Below are 19,752 nucleotides of genomic sequence, written 5' to 3'. Positions count from 1 at the left end.
GGAGAACCGGCAAATAGTGCCACTGGCTGGCCCTGACCCCCTCTGCCCACCTCTCCCTTCCCCACCCAGTCAGTCCTTAGCGCGTATGCGCAACATCGCATGCATGCCTGACATAACTGACTGCGTTCTCCCCCTCCCAGTCACTCCTTAAGGTATTTCTTTTTTCTTTCCCTCCCGATAATCAGCTGTTCCTATTATTAGCTGTGCCGGGATTCCCCTCGCTGTCTTACTGCTTTGCCCAGGAGGCTTCTCTGAGGCCCAGGGGATGCACCTCCCCCCACCCCACCCCTGCTCCGTTTTTTGCCTTCCTGGGAGGAAAGATGCCTCTTTCAGGAGGCTTCCCTGAGGCCCAGAAGGCCCCAAAATAGCATGGGGGTGGGTGCTGTGTGCCCACCCGGCTCCATTTTTTTGACTTCCTGGGCCCCAGGGAAGCTTTCTGGGCGCAAAAATGCCCCTCTACAGTATTGACTTGGGATAATTATGACTTTCTGTCTTGCCATCCAGCAGTATGCAGATTTTTTGAAAGGTGTCTCAAACCTGCATCCCCAGGTAGTCCATAGGTATCCCACTTGAGACCTCTCAAAGATGGCCCTTATGGGACCCCCATTTGAGCCTTTGAGATTGGTGGGTCTCCGTTTCTTGACTCTCAAGGTGTCCTTCCTGGTGGCTGTCACGTCATCCAGGAGAGTGTTAGATTTGGCAGCCCTTTCTGTTAGACAAGACTTATGCATCTTACATCAAAATAGAGTGGTGCTGCGCCCAGATCCCGCCTTTATTCCAAAAATTAATTCATGGTTCCACAGGGCACAAGAACTAGTCCTACCGGACTTCTGCCCTAATCATTATGAGCTGGAACAGAAATGGCATACGCTGGACATGGAGCTCTCCGTATGTACATTAAATGGACTGCAACTTTTTGTGAAACGGAAGCTATGTGTGTCCTTTCATCCTGCTTTAGGGACCAAGGCTTCCCCATCCATGATGGGGAGATGGATAAGGGCTTGTGTCACTACAGCCTATGAGACTTGATCTCTCCAAGTGCTCAAAGGACTGACGGCTCACTCAACCAAGAGTGTGGCCACATAAGCTGCTTGGGCTACCCAGGCCTCCATAGAGGAAATCTGTAAGGCGGCAATTTCGACATCGCCCTCTCCATTTATCCAGCACTACAAACTGGACACCTTTGCCTCCGCAGAGGCAGCATTTGGCAAGAGAGTGCTCCAAAAAAGTATTTCGGGAATCGGAGGATGTGGATGAGACTTAGATCCTCCCAAGGACATGCTGGCTCTGGTATGTCCTGGACCTGGACTCTCACAGCAGTGTGGAGGAGAATGGGTGTTGGTAACACTTACCTGAAATGCACGCCCCTTCTATGCACACTGCAAGAGAGCCCAGCTCCACCCTGGTTCCATCTGTCATGGTTGGGGAGGGTTCTTCTCATTTTTCTATTTTTCAGAAACACGCCACATCTGTCAAGTTACTTCACCAAAACCTGGGTTCCTAGCAACAAGGGCTGGCTTTAATCAGCTTGGCAGACTCAGCTTGATGATGTAGGATACGTTTAACCTAGGCATAGAATCTTGCAGCGTTTATAGAAGGGGCGTCTCAGGTAAGTTTTACCAACACCCATTCTCAGTTGTGCTAGTCGGAGAGTCCAAAGCCTGAGTAGTCTCTGCTTCCTTCCTTGAAGACTGAATCAATCAAAGCTTAGTCCCGCCTCCTCCTACTGAGCATGCCCAGTTTTTGCTCAGTCTTCAATCAAAGAAGATGTGCAGAGATAGTGCTCCAGAGAAAGAGAAAATTAATCACACTTTGGATTACACAGACAACGCAAAGGAGGGAAATAACAAATCAGGGAACTGTGAGTAGAGCGAGCCAGGACAAATCCATGAGCAAGTGGGTTAGCCGTGACTTGACAGCGCAGTAGGAAAGCTGTCATGGCTCCAAAAGAACAAGTGGGCAGGCGCTTGGCTATCCCAAAGCAGCGGCAAGCGGGCTAGTGCTCAGTCATCCTGAGACATAGCGGCCATGCAGAGAGGCCCAGGGAAACCAGTGCTCAGCCATCCTGAAGCCGCGGGGTAGAAGCAGGGAATAAGACACAGAACTCAGTGGAATTTACTAATACTGATACTTACAGGTGTAACCTTTCATTTAAGGTGTTTTTTTAATAGTCTGTTAATTGGAAGGAAGGGATCATCTTACATTCCTGAGAAGAACAGAATAAACATTTGAAAAGATGAGATGCAGGAACTGCTGCTAAAAAGCAAAGGGTTTTTTAAATGGTAGTCATGGATTGGAAAGAATTGCATACTTAATTTAACTCTTTTTATTATTTTTATACAGTGCCTTTCTCTTGTCTGCATTCATACCAGTTTTCCTTTTTTTTCTCACTTCATCTCCATCCTGTTTTGTTGGCAGCTTTCTCTTTCCATGCAGCCTACTGTCCATTTCTTTTACTTCAATTCCATTTAATTCTCCTTTTTTTTTTGTTACGTCTGCTTGAAGAAATGGTAGGTGCACGCATTTAATGTGTTTGAGAGTGACTTATGTATGTAAGAGAGAAGGTTGATAGGGCTGTGGAAAACATTCAGAACAAATGTTATTCAGTGTGTTGGTTCACATATTAAACATTCTTTTTTGAATTTTTAAAATAGTTGTGTTATTTGCAGGGGTTGCACATCTTAGGAAGCTGCTACCATAATGTTTCTCATGCAAAGAAGTGAGTGTGCATATGCATGCATAGTTAATTGCATACCATGAAATCTCTGGGGTATGATTCGTATACCTCCTATTCCTTCTCTTTATAGATAAGATGGGGTACATATTTCCTTAATGATGAAAAAGGAAATCAAGACAGCTTGAAAGGCAAAAATTAAGATTTATTGAAAAAAGGTTAAAGTAGAATAAAAAGGAAGCGTAAAATTCAGAATTATAAAAGCAAACAAAGTCCCATATCAGAAACCTAGCTGGATCAGTGAGTTGAATAAATGACCCTAGCCCAATATTTTTATTAAGAGTTTCTGTTATAGCATGTGCATTGATATTGGAGCATCAAGAAAATTGACCTAGTTAGTCTCCTATATTTGAAGAATTGTCATGCCTTAAAATGCATTTATTTTGGTAAAGCAATGATATCATGTTTAATACATTGAACACTGAATAAACATACTGTTTAGAGTTGTGAACATGATTACCCTCTCAATCTGAATTCTCTACCAGGAATGTTCCTTGTAAAATGTTAGTGCTTGGAATTTATAATGCCTTATATTGACAGATTATTTGGTTTGCTAAAAAAAAAAGCTTTATTTTTTTTTGAGATTGAACAAATTAAACAGTATATTATAATGTGGTTAATATATATTTCTACCTGTATGATAATTTGCTTAACTAATACTTTTACAGTGATGGTGAAGCTTTTTGGCACCAAGTGCCCAAACCGGAATGCATGCATGTGCATATCAGAGCACTGGAAAACCAAAGACTAGCTGGCCAGTGCACGCATGCCTGTTTTTTGGTCATTTTCAGAGCCTATTTTCGGGCCATTTTGCGGCCAAAAAAAGGCTGGGAAAAGGTCTAAAAAACTGCCTTTTTTGGCCATTTTTGGACTATTTTCTGGTGCTCCAGCACTTGCTAAGTCCAGCTGGCCAGCATGCACATGCGTGCCAGAAACCAGAAGAGCAGCTGGTGATGGTGTACGTGTCTACTGAGAGGGTTCTGCTTGCCACCTCTGGCACGTGTGCCATAGGTTTGCCATCACCAGTGGTGCTATGCTACCGGTTTGACCCAGTTTGACCACACCGGTAGTAAAAATCACTACTGGAGCCTCTGATCAGCTGAGAGGAGGGGGAAAAAACCCTCCACAATCAGCTGAGACGATAAAAGACCACATGGGAGAGTCGGGGGATCGCTCCTAGCTTTTTGTTTCTTCATCCTCTCAGCTGATTGGCTTGTTAGGTGTATATGCATTAGGTGCGTATGTGTTATGTACGCACACGCAATCATCCACTGAACTGGTAGTGACTAAGACAGGAGCCCATACTGGCCATCACTGCTTTATAATATATAGTGAGGTTTGGTCTGTATTACATTAACTATATCCACAGTATTCCAAATCACCTTTTCCCCTTTGGAACTGGATCACTGCACCACCATTAATAGATTATCTCTTGGGAACGCTTTGGGAGAATGTAGATTTGCAACCATATCTTTCATTCTATCAGCAAATAGCTTTGGCTGTACCATAGACTTCTCATTGAATTCCTTTTCATGAACAAAAACTAATTGTGAATCTAAACTTTATTGTAGTCTTTCATTTTATTGTAGTATTCATAAAATGGTTATTTTTAAATTAGCTATTTATCTCCCTCGAATAGTTTTTTGCTTTTTTACTATTAATATTTTACTATTAATAAGGAGGAATATAACTGTCTCTAAGTATATGTGAACTTTGATCTAAGTATATGTGAACTTTGATCCGGTTGCTGTTGTATAGTCTTTGCAGTTTCATATTAGTATAGTTGGGACAGACCCGTGTTGTAGACTTACATAGAGAAGCCATCAGTCAGTTTCCTGGGTTTACGTTGTTCCAGAGCTACATCTTTACAATTATTTTAAGGTATGATTGGCTTTTATAAATCACCATTATGGTAGATATACTTGTTATATATGCAAGTGCTTAATGTGCATAGAGAAACATAACCAAAATACTATATTGACTAATTGCATATTAGATATCATACAACAGAACAAAAAACTATTTTACTAAAATAATCACACATAAATGTGGACATACAGGACACAAATAAAACATGGATATTGTGGGAAACATGTAGCGCTTTCCCATTCTCCATATAAGACGCATGCAAAAAGCGAAACAAGAAACTTGCTTAACGTTCTCATCTACTTGAAGCATGATATTCTTATAACAAAAATAAAATGCCTGCAATCTATTTCTCCATCTAGCTTGCCACAAAATTCCTATTTAAACTGTCTTTTTTCTTTTGAGAAGCTAGGAACGCTTTGATATGAAATTGCTTTCACCAATTGTTTTCACTTTCTAGGAATGCTGAGCTCCATTTAGATTCAGAACTATTTTTGGAAATAAATTTTCAGTCAAAGCTTTGTATAATACTTACATGATTGGATGAGGCCTGAAACAAGCTAGGTTCTAATTTCATTAGATGAATGTGAGCTATTGGCTCATTAGTAAGAATAGGACTGCTTTCATAAAATATGCTAAACTATAACACATTATGGTTGGCCACAATAATGAACTGGGTTGTGGCTCTGCATTTTGTATGGACTTGTTTTATTATTTGATTCTTTCTCATTTACAGGTAGATTAGTAAACTATGGAATTTGCTCAGGGGTGGAATTAAAATTTCTTAACTGGCTCTGTGGGCGTGGCCTAATTTGTGGGCGTGGCTTGGTGGTCATGTGACTGGGCATGGCTTGTATGTAAATATTGTAAATATTTATGTAAATATTTAATTTTTTATTTAAAAAAAGAGCAACTTTTATCCAAAAGCAGGCAAAGCAGGCAAGCAAATTGAGTTACTCACGGAATCACAGATTCACTTAGAGATCTAGCTATCTGCAATCTGCTAACCGAGTCTGCACTGAAAAATAGAAGCGTCAGTCCTAAGGAAGGTTCAGTTCTGCTTTTAGATTAGCTAAAAAGCAAGAAATCCAATGATTTCCTGCTTTCTGGCTAATCTAAATCTCCTGGCACACAGAATAGCTGATAGTCAGGGGAAAAAAAGGAAAAATGGCAAGTTAGCAGGCAAGTTTGATGGGGCGCATACCAGGTAAGGAGTGAGGGGGAGGGGCGGGGCAGGGCCAGCCAGTGGGGCAATTTGCCGGTTCTCCAAACTGGGCAGAATCGTAACAACTGGTTCTATGGAACCAGTCCAACCAGGTAGAATCCCACCCCGAATTTGCTCCTTGAGATATTCAGAGGAAAGTACAGAAATGTATTTTTGATTCAAGGGTGATTTTAAAATTGAGACTATATTTTCGGTATTTGGAGTATGCACAGAGATTGCTAGAGGTCAGAGGTGTCAAACCCAAGGCCTGCAGGGTGCTTAGATCTGACCCATGTGGCTGTGCTGAAAACAGCAAAGATCTGACCCACGGTGCCTCTACCAGTGAAAACAGAGCTTGAGAGGGCCGTGCGTGTCTCTCAAACTCTGTTTTTGCTGGCAGAGGGTTTCAGGAAGCGGTCACAGCTGAAAACTGAGATAGGGAGCCCGTTTTCTCTGGCAGAGCAATCTGGCCACAGATGCCCCCAACACAAGTCAAGCTGGCCATGTCCATCCTGGTGACGCCTACCCAGACCCCGAGATCAAACACAATCCTAAGGTGGCCCGCAATGAAATTGAGTTTGAACACCATTGCTACAAGTAGTAAAAGCTGTTCATACTTTTCTTGATGATAATGATTTATTTACAGTTGTTAGATACATGATTAGACAATATAAAATGTTAATTTATAAATAATATAAAAATGCTATCGTGACCTTCCAAACAGAAAATTAAAACAAATATGGTGTTCTACAGCAATTGGAACTAAAGGTACTATGCAGAACTTCATTGAAAACCAGCATTTTGAACTGAATTAGAAAAGAACTGAAAAACATTGTGATAATGTTGTGATAGGTCAAATTGTCCAGAAGATTATTCATGAATATGGTCCAATGAGCCTCATTTGTATTTAAGTTGTACAGAAGATTAGAAAGAGTATGGTTCAATACAAACTTGATTGTTGGGTAATAATGGATAATAAAGCTGGTTCTCTTTTAAGAAAAATAAAAAAGTATGATTATGATTGATAACTGAACAAGCTGGGTACTTAGATTTCAAGCCTCGAGACTTAAATGTAGTTTGTGAATAGAATTGTAGGCTTGTATTTTAAGATGAAAATGATGACATATTTTAAACTTTTTTTTAAATATTAAAAAAGGTAAAAAGGGTAACAACATAATTAGACAATCACTTAAAATTACTGCTATCCCTTTTAATTGGAGCTTATATTTAACATTTCAAATAAAGTTGATATCACTAAGTCTAACTTCTACAAACATTTTGTCTTTCTGCCTTATTTGTTTACAATTAGAGAGAGAAAAAATATGTACCATATTTTTCGCACTCTAAGACACTCCAGACTATAAGACGCACATTAGCTTTAGAGGAAAAAAACAAGAAAAAAAATCGGCCTCTGCCTCCCAGCATCCATCTGGCATTCATCTGGTTAGCATCCTTGCAGTAAATAGCAAACAGCCTGCCTCCTTTGTGTCTGTTGCCTCCACTGAGGAACATTGAAACTTGGCTGCTGAGCAGCTGATTGGTGGTTGGATCAGTGTCCTGAAATACTGGCAATTAGCTGTTCTAGGTGGTGGGGATCGCTGCTGCCATCTATTGGCAGTAGCAGCAGGCAGCAGCAAATGATCAGTGGTATTCCGGGAGGCCGATCCAACCGCCAATCAGCTGCTTGGCAGTGAAGACTGCAGTGTTCCCCAGCTGTAGAACGGTAGTAGAATTGCAGCAGAATAAGGCATTAACATCGAGCCTCAACTTTTTACTTTTCCGTAATAGTATAAACTAGCCATTTCTGTAACGACAAATTAATCTAATTAGTAAAACCCAAAGTGACACTAAGTTCGTTAAGTTAGTAACATATTAAGTTAGTAGCATGGTTAATAATGGCTTCCCCGTTGACTTTGCTTCTCAGAAGGTTGCAAAAGATGATCTCTTGAACCCAGGACACTATAATCATAAATGTAACCAGTTTCCAAGTATCTGAATTTTGAACATCTGAATATGGGGATGCTACAAAATATGAAAAATGGTTATAAGTCACTTTTTTCAATGCTTTCCCCATTCTTCATCTTTTTTTTTTTTTTTGCCAAGTATCTTCTTTTCACAACCTTTACCTTGGGAAAAACTTTGCAATAGTCCGTTGCTCTTAAAGCTGCTTTCTACAATGCTTGCCCACACATATTTATGTTATTTATTTGTGGTTTTAGAAAGGTGGAAAAATAGCTTTCCCAGACTTTAATCTTGAAGATACTTTTAATTAGTGGAACAATCAAGAGCTGGGGTCAAGCCTTTGCTTTATGCTTTATATTATCTTGATTCGCCTTCCCTCCCTCCCTTCCTACAAACTTAACTTACATTCTCATGTGGAAATGACTGAGGAAGATTTTTATTTCTCAAAGACTATGCTTCTAAATTTAAGGACAAGCAATGTATCTCGTTGTCCTAAAAGAAAACATTCCCCAAATTTTAGATTTTTTCTATTTGATAAAACAGGATATATTGCTTTTATAAAAATAATATGATTTTTTTTAGGAACACCATTTGCAAAGAGCAATCTCAGCACAGCAAGTCTTCAGAGAAAAGAAAGAGAATATGGTTATTCCAGTTCCTGAAGCCGAAAGTAATGTCAACTATTACAGTCGTTTGTACAAAGGAGAATTTAAACAGCCAAAGCAGTTCATTCATATTCAACGTAAGTACAGCATTAACTACTGTTTGTTTGTTTGTTTTAATTGCCTATCAAAATCACAGAAAGGGAAGAATGGGATTTTGAGAGAAATTTGGGTGTTTGTCTTGAAGAAAAGGAAGTTATTATTAAATTCATGTTGTAAAGGAACATATCTGTTTTCTTATTTTTGTGGAGTAAAGTACTTACACATCAAATTTCTAAACTCTGATATTTAGAAAATTGGTTTGTCTTACTGATACTGGCCTGATCCCAAAAGATGTGCTTAAGGTCTTTCTGCAGGTTTGTTATGAGGCAAGTAGGAATTGTTTAATAAAATTTACCTGACTTCTAGTCTGTTGTCCTTTCAATACTTCTGAATATCTTTCGGGTCTTTTATCTTTAAAATTAGTTTTAATGTTGACATTTCTGTTCTGCTATCACTTTTACATTATTGTGCCCCAGTTTTGTGTTATTGTTTAAAAGAATTCAAAATATCAAGGTCCATGAACAGGTAATATATGAATGTTGTGTGTACATATTAATGACGTGTAAAAACAGTGTCTTTCTTGACTTGCTTATCTCATATAACTTTTGCCATTATTAACTATTTATTTAGGAGAGATGGGAAGCCCAAAGCTAAATTTTAATTCTTAAATGGGGGAAGCAAATACCCAGATTTAAACTGACTACTTCAACAACATAATTTGCATTCTTCAGTATTTGGACCTGCATGCATGTTTAGAAAATTTGATAAAAATAGAATTTATAATAATGTAAGTGTGGTGATTAAAATGTAACTTCAGAGGATTCCTCTCATTGATAGATATATGAATAGTTGTCCAGTGTGCTGACAAGAGAATCTAAAGAACGGGTTAACTCTGCCTTTCTGCGTCCTGTCTGGGTCCTGTCAAGTTGTAGCCATGCCTCTCTTGACTGTGTGTCCCAGTTTCGACTCAGTCTTAGCTCAAGAGAGATGTTTGGATGACAGCTCTTCAGAGCAAACAAGCAGAGTTAATTTTTTGGATTCTCACTCGCAGAACCATTCGCAGACAGTGAACGCCTTGGCTGGCTTAGTTTTCATCAAAACTTTACTATGTGTTTCCAAGAAAAATCATAAATAGTCATTTTTTGATAACAGAATAGCTAGATAATTTGCTGATTATGAAAGTTAATTGTGGTGTTTCTTTGAGTTTATTTTTACATGAAAACTTCTTTTAGCATTTTTACTCCAAAATCATCCATTACAATTTTAATTTAGAGTGGAGGCAGATAGAAGGCAAGTCTGTTTTTCTACAAAATTATTCCAGTAAACACCAGTTAGTGCTTGAAATGCACATTTTTCTGGATATTTATGTGTCTCTTAACAATGCTTTTCTAATGGGTAGATTTGTGTTATTTTCTTTTTGTTTTTCTAACTTCGAGATTAGTTTGAGTAGTAGTTTATTGCAAAACACTGAATTTATGAACAAGTGAAAGGTTAATATATGATGTGAAAGGCTAGTTGTGATGTAAACCTGTTTGAGAAAACCTGTTGCTTATTAACATAAATGAAATAAGATCTAGCATGTTTTTTGTAAAATTGAAACATCTTTGTTGTGTCATTCACAAAACTGACTACAAGGGTAGGTCACGTGACCACCAAAAGCCCATTTTTGTAATTCTAAGAAGAAATATAAAGATGCATGGGCAAAAAATAGAAATTTGGGAAACAAACATGAATTTCTGGTTTTTTTTTCTTGATACCTTGTTTGACTCCATCCCCCACTTCCATTGTAAAAGTAGGGTCATGAAATTCTTATTGGAAAAGGAACATGAAATAAGTTGTAATATTTTATTTGTAAATAAGAAAAAACATTGTGAAAGTGTTCATAAACAATTAATGATTTGGCACTCTGTCCAGTAATATTTTAATACTTAAAACAGGCTTACTTAAAAAAAAAAGTAAACTCAGGATCTCAACACTGCATAAGGTGGTGAGTAACATCTAGGCATAGCATATCATCTCTTTGCTCTAAGTTTAAATCATAGCCTATCACACAATAAACTTGCCAGGTTTCTCTATTGTAGAAGCTTGCTACGCCACATCACAGATACATCCTTCTATAGTGTTGTCCAGCCTATGGCATATACTTCACAAGAAGTATTCGCTTTCAGATATCGCAAACTTTAGAAAAAGAGTCCAAAATGTATGTGCTTCCCAAAGCCTTCGTTCATTAATGAAAAGTATTATAATTTTTGTTTTCTGATTTTTATTTTAGTTGCATTGATTTCATTGCTGTTTGATATTAAGTTTTATAAAAATGGAAGTCAGATAAAACTTTATTTATTAAACCATGACATGGGTGGCATTTAATTTAATAGATAGGATATAAATTCAATAATAAATACAAAATTTTAAAATCAGCCTTTCCTAAATACCAGTAAAGAAGTGATAAATAAAATGATCATTATAAGGGTCATGGTTAAAATTATGATATGATTTTCTCTATTCTCTAGTGTAATTTATTCTATTGTCTTGAAAATGTGTTTATAACAGTCTACTGACTTCGGGTATTAAGATCCAATATCTCACAACTTGGTTTGTTGTAAATGTTTTGCAAACTATCTGATTTTCATTGTATTAATCCTAATGATTCTTTCTTTAATCAAGGTACTATTTTGCCATAGTTGCTTAATACCTATTTTTCTGCATTTAAGGTGCTCTGTGGCTCTGACACATGGCATCTTTCTTAACTCCTTGTCAGCAATCAAGGGAATGGCTTGGCCAGTAATAAAAATCTGTCTTTTGTCTCCAATATCTGCACTAGATAGCCATTCCACCCACCCCCTCTCCCGGCCACATATAGTTCATTAGCATATTTATATCCATTTAAGCATGCCATTTTAAATTAAACTATTTTTTCTCTGTGTTTCAGCCTTTAATTTGGACAATGAACAACCTGATTATGATATGGACTCAGAAGATGAAACATTATTAAATAGGCTTAATCGGAAGATGGAAATCAAACCACTGCAATTTGAAATTATGATAGACAGGCTTGAAAAAGCTAGTTCTAATCAGGTATCATGAATTCAACACCCCCTCTCAACTCTTCATTATAGCAGTTGCAGATAAAATTGATTTTTTAATTAGTTTTGCTAAATATGGATGCCTTTATTTACAATGCATGACTTATTTCTTATTACCAGAAATGCTAAATATACATCCTTCATATTATATAAAGAAATTAAGAAATATGATATATAAATCATTCAAGGAGTACTTGTATGCATCCATTTGCCTGAGTTTTCCTTTCTTTGCTCCTCTACCCTTTTTCCACTTTGTGTATATCTCTACTATAATATTTAGAGGCCTTGACTTGTATGTGGAAATTGTTTCACTTTGAGAGCTATTTCTTATACCACATAATAGCTATTTCAGGCAAGGAGAAAAGATGATTTTAGGCAGGTAGTGATTTAGGCTACTATGGCTGTGCTCCTGTTACAGCTATGGTGAATGCAATGAGAAAGTGATGATTTCCATAAATGTTATATTTGAAGTATTGGAGAAACATTTTACCTGTTATTTTCTTCTTTGATTAATACATGTACATTTCTCCAGTACAAACCATACACTTAATCTCAAACTTCTATATTCAAATTGTTTTGAAATATTTGAATTACTCCAAAATTCAGTTGTCTATTAATTATTTTAAATAAGTTGATGTAGAAAAAGACCCACATACCTTTTATGAATCTAAATATTTTATTAGCTGTTATTCTACTTTAAAACATGAAACTTTTAGACACATAAATCCTCAGCTTATTGATATTGCCAAGTGGCAAGATTTCAAAATCAAGAAAGGCTGGATCCTTATGTTGTAGTAAGTGTATAAAACGAGACTAGGTAGCAAGAAAGGGAAAGGAGTGTGCCGAATTGATTGGCTTATTTGTACTAATATTGCTATTGCCTTTTATAATATAGATACAGGTCTCCACTCTTTGGATTGGAAGTTATTTACTTTAATCCAGTAGAACATTTTGGCAGCTAAAAAGACCGAAGGAGTCCTGACACGTTTATTGGTTCATAATAAAAAAAAATCAAAATATCTGGAATACATATTTGCTTTTGAAAGCACATATCAGAAAGAGAAAGGAATTGAGTTAGATTTTATGTAATGTTTTAATGCAGGATACAGTAAAATCTACATTGCTGTTATGAAGTGCAAAGCCTGGTCTTTCAACTGTGAAGTGAATTTTCCATTAAATGTCATTAAATTTTCCATTTTTAAGAATTGGTTATGATGGTCAATAGATCTCAAATGCATATCAGTTAAAAAAAAACTATAATTTTTCAGGGGTGGGTCTTGAACTGTTTAATAGAACTTGTGGTTTAAAATACCTAAAATAAATGAATCTGCCATTTGGAAATTAAAAAGCAATTCATACAATGTATTTTTGCATGTAAGAATGTCACCTTTCAGAATTCATGACCACCCAGAATGTCTGGGTACTTAATTAAAAAAAAAGGTAACAAAAGTAAGCAGATTAAATTTATCTAAGAAATATTCTCCTTATTACCAAGTCATCTTTAGACACTATTGAGGGAGGATGAATGTGAGTAATAATTCATATCAGCTCAGAAATCTGACTTTGGGAATAGATAAGATAGTCTTATTAGAAAGAAAGACTAAAAATTGCTAGGTAATTGCTTTGAAAGGTTTTCTGAGTAAATTCCAATCTAAAGTTAATTACATTGAAGTCCCATTTAAATCAGTGATATAAATAGGTTGTAAGTAACTGAAATCTCATATATTGTAATGGGAATTAGAAAGGACTAATTTTAGGTTGATCAGGTACATTGGGGGTTTCTTCCATTTTTGCCACAGCAGAAAAGCTTCCTAGAGACCATTTCTTCCGCAGACTTATTTTTATTTCCACAACAGCGTAATATTTCATTCTTCCAGTGTTTTTTTTATCTCTGTTTGAACACAATCTATTTGTGAGCATCGTAATTGTCTTTATAATCATTTTACATATGAATAAAAGGGTTTTAACAGTTTCAGTACTGTAAAAATGCAACAACACACCTATATAAAATGAAGCATTGACATTTCCAGTTTGTTTTTTCTTCAACAAAAAGACAAAATGATTTAGCTAAAAAGTAGATTTTAAAATACTCTGAACACTACAGACTATTCTGTGTTTACAGTGAAATAATATTCACTGAAGGGTTTGTATGTGTAGAATTCAGGACAGATCTCATATTGAGTAGAAGCCTGGAAGCATATTTGCTATAAATTCTAAGGCATTCATACACGCACCATTTTTATGATATAATATCCAAATGTACTTGCTAGGCTCCTAAAAGAATAAAATAAAAAATATGCAGTAACTCTTAAAAACTTTCGTTGACATAGAGAAAATTAAATACCTTAATTTAAATACTTGAGAAGCTGTTGGATAAAATTACAGTTATTTGAAGCACATTTAAAATTGTAGACAAGTTAGGCTTTAGTTCTTGATAATTTATACACTTGTTGAGGGTAATTATATTGAATTCAGTTGTGCCATTCCATTGACTACAGTAATATTTGCTACTAGAAATATGACCAGTTTCTGTGTGTGTGTGTGGTTTTTTTAAAAATTTGCCATGCAAGAGCTGTGGAGGATGTATCCAAGGGATGAATGATATGCTACACATACATAAATACAGTTAACACAATACATTTCTCTGGATGTGTCCAGAGCGTATAATGGAAAAAAATAGTTGTGAGTACATGAAGAAATTTTGGAGAACTCTATTACGTTAACTGTGTTTATATACATACAGTATTGATTCTACATTTCGTCATACAAAATTCACATCTTGAATTATTGTGAAGAACAGTTACTAAAATCTCTGATGTGATTATTTTAGAAATATAATTTTGTATCTCTTTCAGCTTGTAACACTTCAGGAAGCTAAGCTGCTGCTAAATGAGGATGATTATCTTATTAAGGCTGTCTATGACTACTGGGTAAGGAAACGTAAGAACTGCCGAGGGCCATCTCTCATCCCCCAAATCAAACAAGAGAAAAGAGATGGTTCTACCAACAATGATCCCTATGTGGCTTTTCGGAGGAGAACTGAGAAAATGCAGACCAGAAAGGTAATGTTCTCAATTCAGTGGTTTTCCAATGTGTCTCTATTGAAGAATGGAGCCAAATGTCTACATAGCAATGCGAAAAACTGTCTACAAACTGAAGCAAGCATTTGGTTGCAATTTATTTTTGCTAAATGTGGTGCAACTGGTTACTGAATTTAGTGGCCAATTTCCCCCCAGAAAAGTTGCATGTTGTTACAGTTGCTTCGTGTATGTTTTTTAAATGCTGCTTACACACTAAGTTACTATTACTTTTGAGAGCTTATCTCTTATTAAAAGATGTGCAACCTGTATAAAAGTAAATAAATAACACAATGTTCCTCAGAAAATCATTTGCTGCTGTCAATATGTGGGTTTTTGTAGGGATCTGCTATGAGAATTCAGTGTCCCTTTATCTAATTGTGGGACATTTATCTTCATATTTTCCTGGTGGATCAGACTGCACATAAAACATTTGTTTTATGGACAGTAGGCAACTTTATATCCAAACCAGAGTTTTTTAAGGTGCAATACTATTTTGCCTTTTCTTTGAAAGGCAAATGAATTCATTAAGGCATATGTTAAATTACTGCATGCATATACATTTGACAAGCACAGACATATGAATTTTAAGAACATGCATAGAGAACGTCAGTAGGCTGTTTAACGTATGCTCTTGTTGAATAGAATTTGTGAGAAGGTGACAAAAGAAGGCTTTATTGTGACAGCCATGGGTGTTGGCATACCTAGGCCAACTTCTTTAATTGCCCAAATGTAAGATTGTGGAAACTCGTGAGATACTCATTATAGTACTGAAATATTTCTGTGTATTTATTGTATTTTTATGATTTTTGAGATATTTGGATATGCATGATTCCTTGTATGAATGCATGGGGTGCTTTAATTTTAAAGCAGAATTTTAAAGATTAATATCCTTTCTCAAATAGCAAGTATACTATGTACATGGCATAAAAATCCATAGAGATTGTGAAAAAAGACACATTAATACAAACAGACATAATTCTTTAGTATTTCAATTCACCAGACAGGCACTTTTTTTTAACATATTTGTTCATTAAAGATTGGATTCGAAAGTGTGTTCCACAAAGAGAATATTTCTCTCCTAGGCAGGATAATTCTCCTAAATTCTGGTGATTCTTCCCTCCCTTCGCAAACTGGCTAGAAAACTGCATGGTTTTCTAGCTCTCGAGCAGACTTTGGTTGTTCTTGAAGCTTCAGTGAAAAATGACAATTCTGCTTCTAATGTTCTAAGTCCTCCAAATATTCAATATTATTAAAAGCCATATAAAGTCAAGTTTAAACTCAGACTGACTACATCTTCAAGATACGTTTTTCATATAGATACTTCCTTTCTAACAGAATCGGAAAAATGATGAAGCCTCTTATGAGAAGATGCTGAAACTAAGACGAGAGTTCAGTAGAGCCATAACAATTTTAGAGATGATTAAGAGACGAGAGAAAACAAAACGAGAGTTACTACATTTGACATTAGAAGTTGTGGAGAAAAGGTAAAACTTTCGAGTTAATCATTCTTATCAAGGAAGGTCATCTTGCATTCCAAATACTACAGATAGTCCTCAACTGAAGACCAGTTGCTTAATGATCATTAAAATATGAAGGATCTCCCGAGAGCGACTTACGATCTGTTCTCAAAAGTTTTGGTGGCCATCTATTATACCCTGTGGTCACTTAATCACATTTTGAGATCTTAGCCACTGGCTTGACTTTATGGACAGTTGCAGAATTCTGCGATGTTATTTGTCAGATTCTGGTTTTTACTTCTGGTTTCTGGCAAAAAAAATCCCCACCCATTGGGGGAAAATGGATTCATGTAATTCGCTGCATTCGCTTAACAAAATAATAAAAAAAAATCATAACTTTAAATCCAGTCATGTGATACCTCAATTTATAACTATAATTCTGGGCTCAATTATGGTTGTAAATTGAGGATTACCTGTAGTATATTTAACCTGTGATATGCAGTTGCCTTAATTAACAAATATAGCAGGTTGTATAGAACATTATTCCATCTTTCATCAGTTGTAAAATGACCTCAAACAAAATATTTTTCATCTGCTCTTCTGCATTTTAAAAGATGATCAGAACATCTTGTAGGATTTCTGTAAAATAATTTTTTTAAAAAAAGATTCATTTATTATGCTATATTCTTGATCTATAAGCTCTCTCACTCTTTTAAAAGATATCATTTGGGTGATTATGGAGGAGAAATACTTAATGAAGTTAAGCTGAATTCAACTGAGAAAGAGATGAACACCACCCCTGCAGCACTTCATAACGGAAATCACCACAAAGTTCAAGACTGTAAAGTTAAGGTAGGTAACTAACTTTAGTTGTTACATTTATTGCTTAATTTAGAGGGATATTTTAGCTAAATAATGTGGGAAGTATTAGAGGCTGTTCAAACATACAGTAACGGTTCTTCTGTCCTATCCTGTTATGTTTATTTCCATCAGTGGCATCAAAGCAAAATAAAAATTTAATTGAGCATACTGTATATTAAACAGTAGATAAATACAATCAGTTATATGATGCTACTTGTAGCTATGTGAAATCAACTTTAGTTGATTTGGGAAGCTGTCCGTTTTTTAATTTAGAGCATTAACAATTACATGTATATTAGATTCAATATTGTTAATGCTAGTGCAAAGTTTCTACTGTTTATGCCAATCTCACTGATATGCTTGTAAAAATAGCAGTATATTTCAGCTTGCATATGTAACCCATTATACAGAATTTCCACAACTTTATGCTAGGTAGTTTTTCTTAATTGCATCTACTTATTCCTCAAAACTTGTAGAGTTGTTAGTGAAAGAGTAGGAAAGTTTTCTAAAAGATACTGGGATGGTAATAACAGTAAAGTCATAGAACAGATAATTTCCAGATGCATGTTTGTGCTGGGTTAGGGTATATGCATTAAGCTTCAATGAAGTTTTCATGTTTTTGTTCGCAGTCCAGTATCTCGATGCTGCAAAAATATATTTTTGGGTGCTTGTAGTCTTTAGATTGCCTACACTATATTAAACACAACTCTGACCGAGTAATATTGCCTCTTATATTTTTCACACCAGTATTTTGATTTAGCATTACTTCTACATCTCTTAGACAATGCATCATTAGGATTCTTTAAAAATTATTAAATATTAGGTTTGTGACAATTTTATGATCACAAAAGAGTTTTCAATACATATTAATTATTTGATGATTTGTTTTTTTTTATCAAAATTAAACATTAGTCATATCCACGTAATAATGGAATTGTATGTATTTATTTCAGAAATTTTAGAGATTGGGCTTCCATTATTTGTAGGAAATAACATTACGCTTTTTAAAAAAAGGTCCAGATATTTTTTAAAAGATTTGTTTAAATATTTATCTTTATTTTTTAACTTTGATGACATCTAGTGGTTATTACATTGTAGGCACTTATCACTCTTTATTTGAACTATTCTTGTTTTCCATGCTAAGCTCCTTTAAAAATCTTAAAAATGTAATGTTGCTTAAGCTGTTTTTAAATTGAATTTGAAGACAGGAGAAAGATCCTTTTGAAAACCTTATGTTTTTCACTGGGGAGAAACAATGCATACTAGACACAAATTCTTTAGAAATACTAAGTGTTTAAAATGTTAGTTAAAATGGTACAAGTTAGTTTAAAATGATATAAGATAAATGCAATAAATGTTTCTAAATCTTTGAATAATATATGCTCTACGTGCTACTTGTCCAGAGTTTTGTAAATATAATTGGGGGCAGCGATTGGAGAAAAAGTTATTTACTGTCTCATGAAAATCAGGTAATTATTAACAATGTGGGGGGTTTTGTCCAAAATTTACTGTATACAAACAGCATGCTCACCATTCATCTCTAAAAGAGGAAGTGTCTGATGTTGTCCGTCAGAAGAAGAAGTATCCAAAGAAGCCTAAACTTGAGAGTGTAATAAGTCCTCAGCAGTCTACTACTGAGCCCTTGCCTGTGATCAGTAAAAGTGATATCAAACAATATGACTTCCACAGTTCAGATGAAGATGAATTCCCCCAGGTAATACATGTCAGCCACATTATAAAGCAGATCTTTTTTAAATGTAAGTGGAAGAATCCTGATTTATATTTGGACAGAAAAGGGGGCGGGAAGCAATATGAATTTGGTTTTTTTTTCTAAAAAAAAGAAAATTGTGATTAAAGATACATTGTGATAAAAAACCATACAGAATGTTAACAGTAATTTGGAATACAAAGAACAGATTAGGTTTGTGAAAACGACTAAAACCTAGCTGAGTTTTTGAAAATTCACTGGAATCTTTGGGCATTTGATCTCTCCGAACGTAATACGAACTATTATCAAGAAGCCTCTTCATAAGCCATCTGTTGAAATTTATTTTCACTTTTAAATGTGAATTTCCTGGTTTTAACTATTTTGGGTTGCTTAGCTGAGGAAGAAAATATTTGCCAGGAATGATAAATGAATTGTGTTTTTAAATTAGTTTTATTTGGCTTCTAGGTATCCTCACCAATATCTGAGCCAGAAGAAGAAAATGATCCTGATGGAGCCTGTGCATTCAGAAGAAGAGCAGGATGCCAATATTATGCTGTAAGAATTTTTACTTTTTAAAAGTTTTGTTTTAAGTTTTTTAACTTTTAACCTTAATATTAATTTTTGGTCAGAAGAAAATGCATATTTTGGATCTTTTTTTGTTAAATTATCCTTCTTTCTCTACTTCCTTTTTACTACAGGTATTTTAGAAAGGTTTCTATTTATGAATGAAATTGCTTCAGATTATGTGAACTGTAGTATTATTAAATTTGACAAGTTGTGAACCCGAAGATGTTGTTGAAGTATTTCAAGATACAGTATACTTGAGGACAAAATTGCTAGTTGCTTTTAATTATTGATATGGCCTTAATTGAATTACAGGACGGTAATTGAATCATATCTTGGCTTGTACAGTATCAGTGGCTGTTTCTGCTTTTTTTCCCTCTCAACATCTGATAATTGATGCTCTGAAGTCTTAATTCAGTTTCAATATGTGGTTACTTGTTTCGCCTGCTTCTAGACTTAAATGTCACATTAGGCATTTAGAATTCTGACACAAATATGACTTCAGTTGTTTCAACTAGTTTCCAGTTAA

General features: G+C 35.5%; 1 protein-coding gene across 1 annotated transcript in view; it reads left to right on the top strand.

The window, feature by feature from the left end:
• EPC2 (enhancer of polycomb 2) overlaps positions 1-19,752 on the top strand; it is a 47,283-nt gene that overhangs the window by 12,603 nt on the left and 14,928 nt on the right. Inside the window, exons 2-8 of the mRNA XM_026697235.2 lie at positions 8,349-8,508; positions 11,400-11,545; positions 14,409-14,615; positions 15,969-16,117; positions 16,810-16,942; positions 18,474-18,665; positions 19,125-19,214. Of these exons, the coding sequence (XP_026553020.1) occupies positions 8,349-8,508; positions 11,400-11,545; positions 14,409-14,615; positions 15,969-16,117; positions 16,810-16,942; positions 18,474-18,665; positions 19,125-19,214 (1,077 nt within the window). The remainder of the gene's footprint in view (positions 1-8,348; positions 8,509-11,399; positions 11,546-14,408; positions 14,616-15,968; positions 16,118-16,809; positions 16,943-18,473; positions 18,666-19,124; positions 19,215-19,752) is intronic.

The sequence above is a fragment of the Pseudonaja textilis genome, chromosome 1 (assembly GCF_049901715.1).
Source record: "Pseudonaja textilis isolate UNSWEBS1 chromosome 1, rPseTex1.2, whole genome shotgun sequence".
NCBI classification, from domain to species: Eukaryota; Metazoa; Chordata; class Lepidosauria; order Squamata; family Elapidae; genus Pseudonaja; species Pseudonaja textilis.
This window is presented reverse-complemented; position numbering and strand designations above follow the sequence as displayed.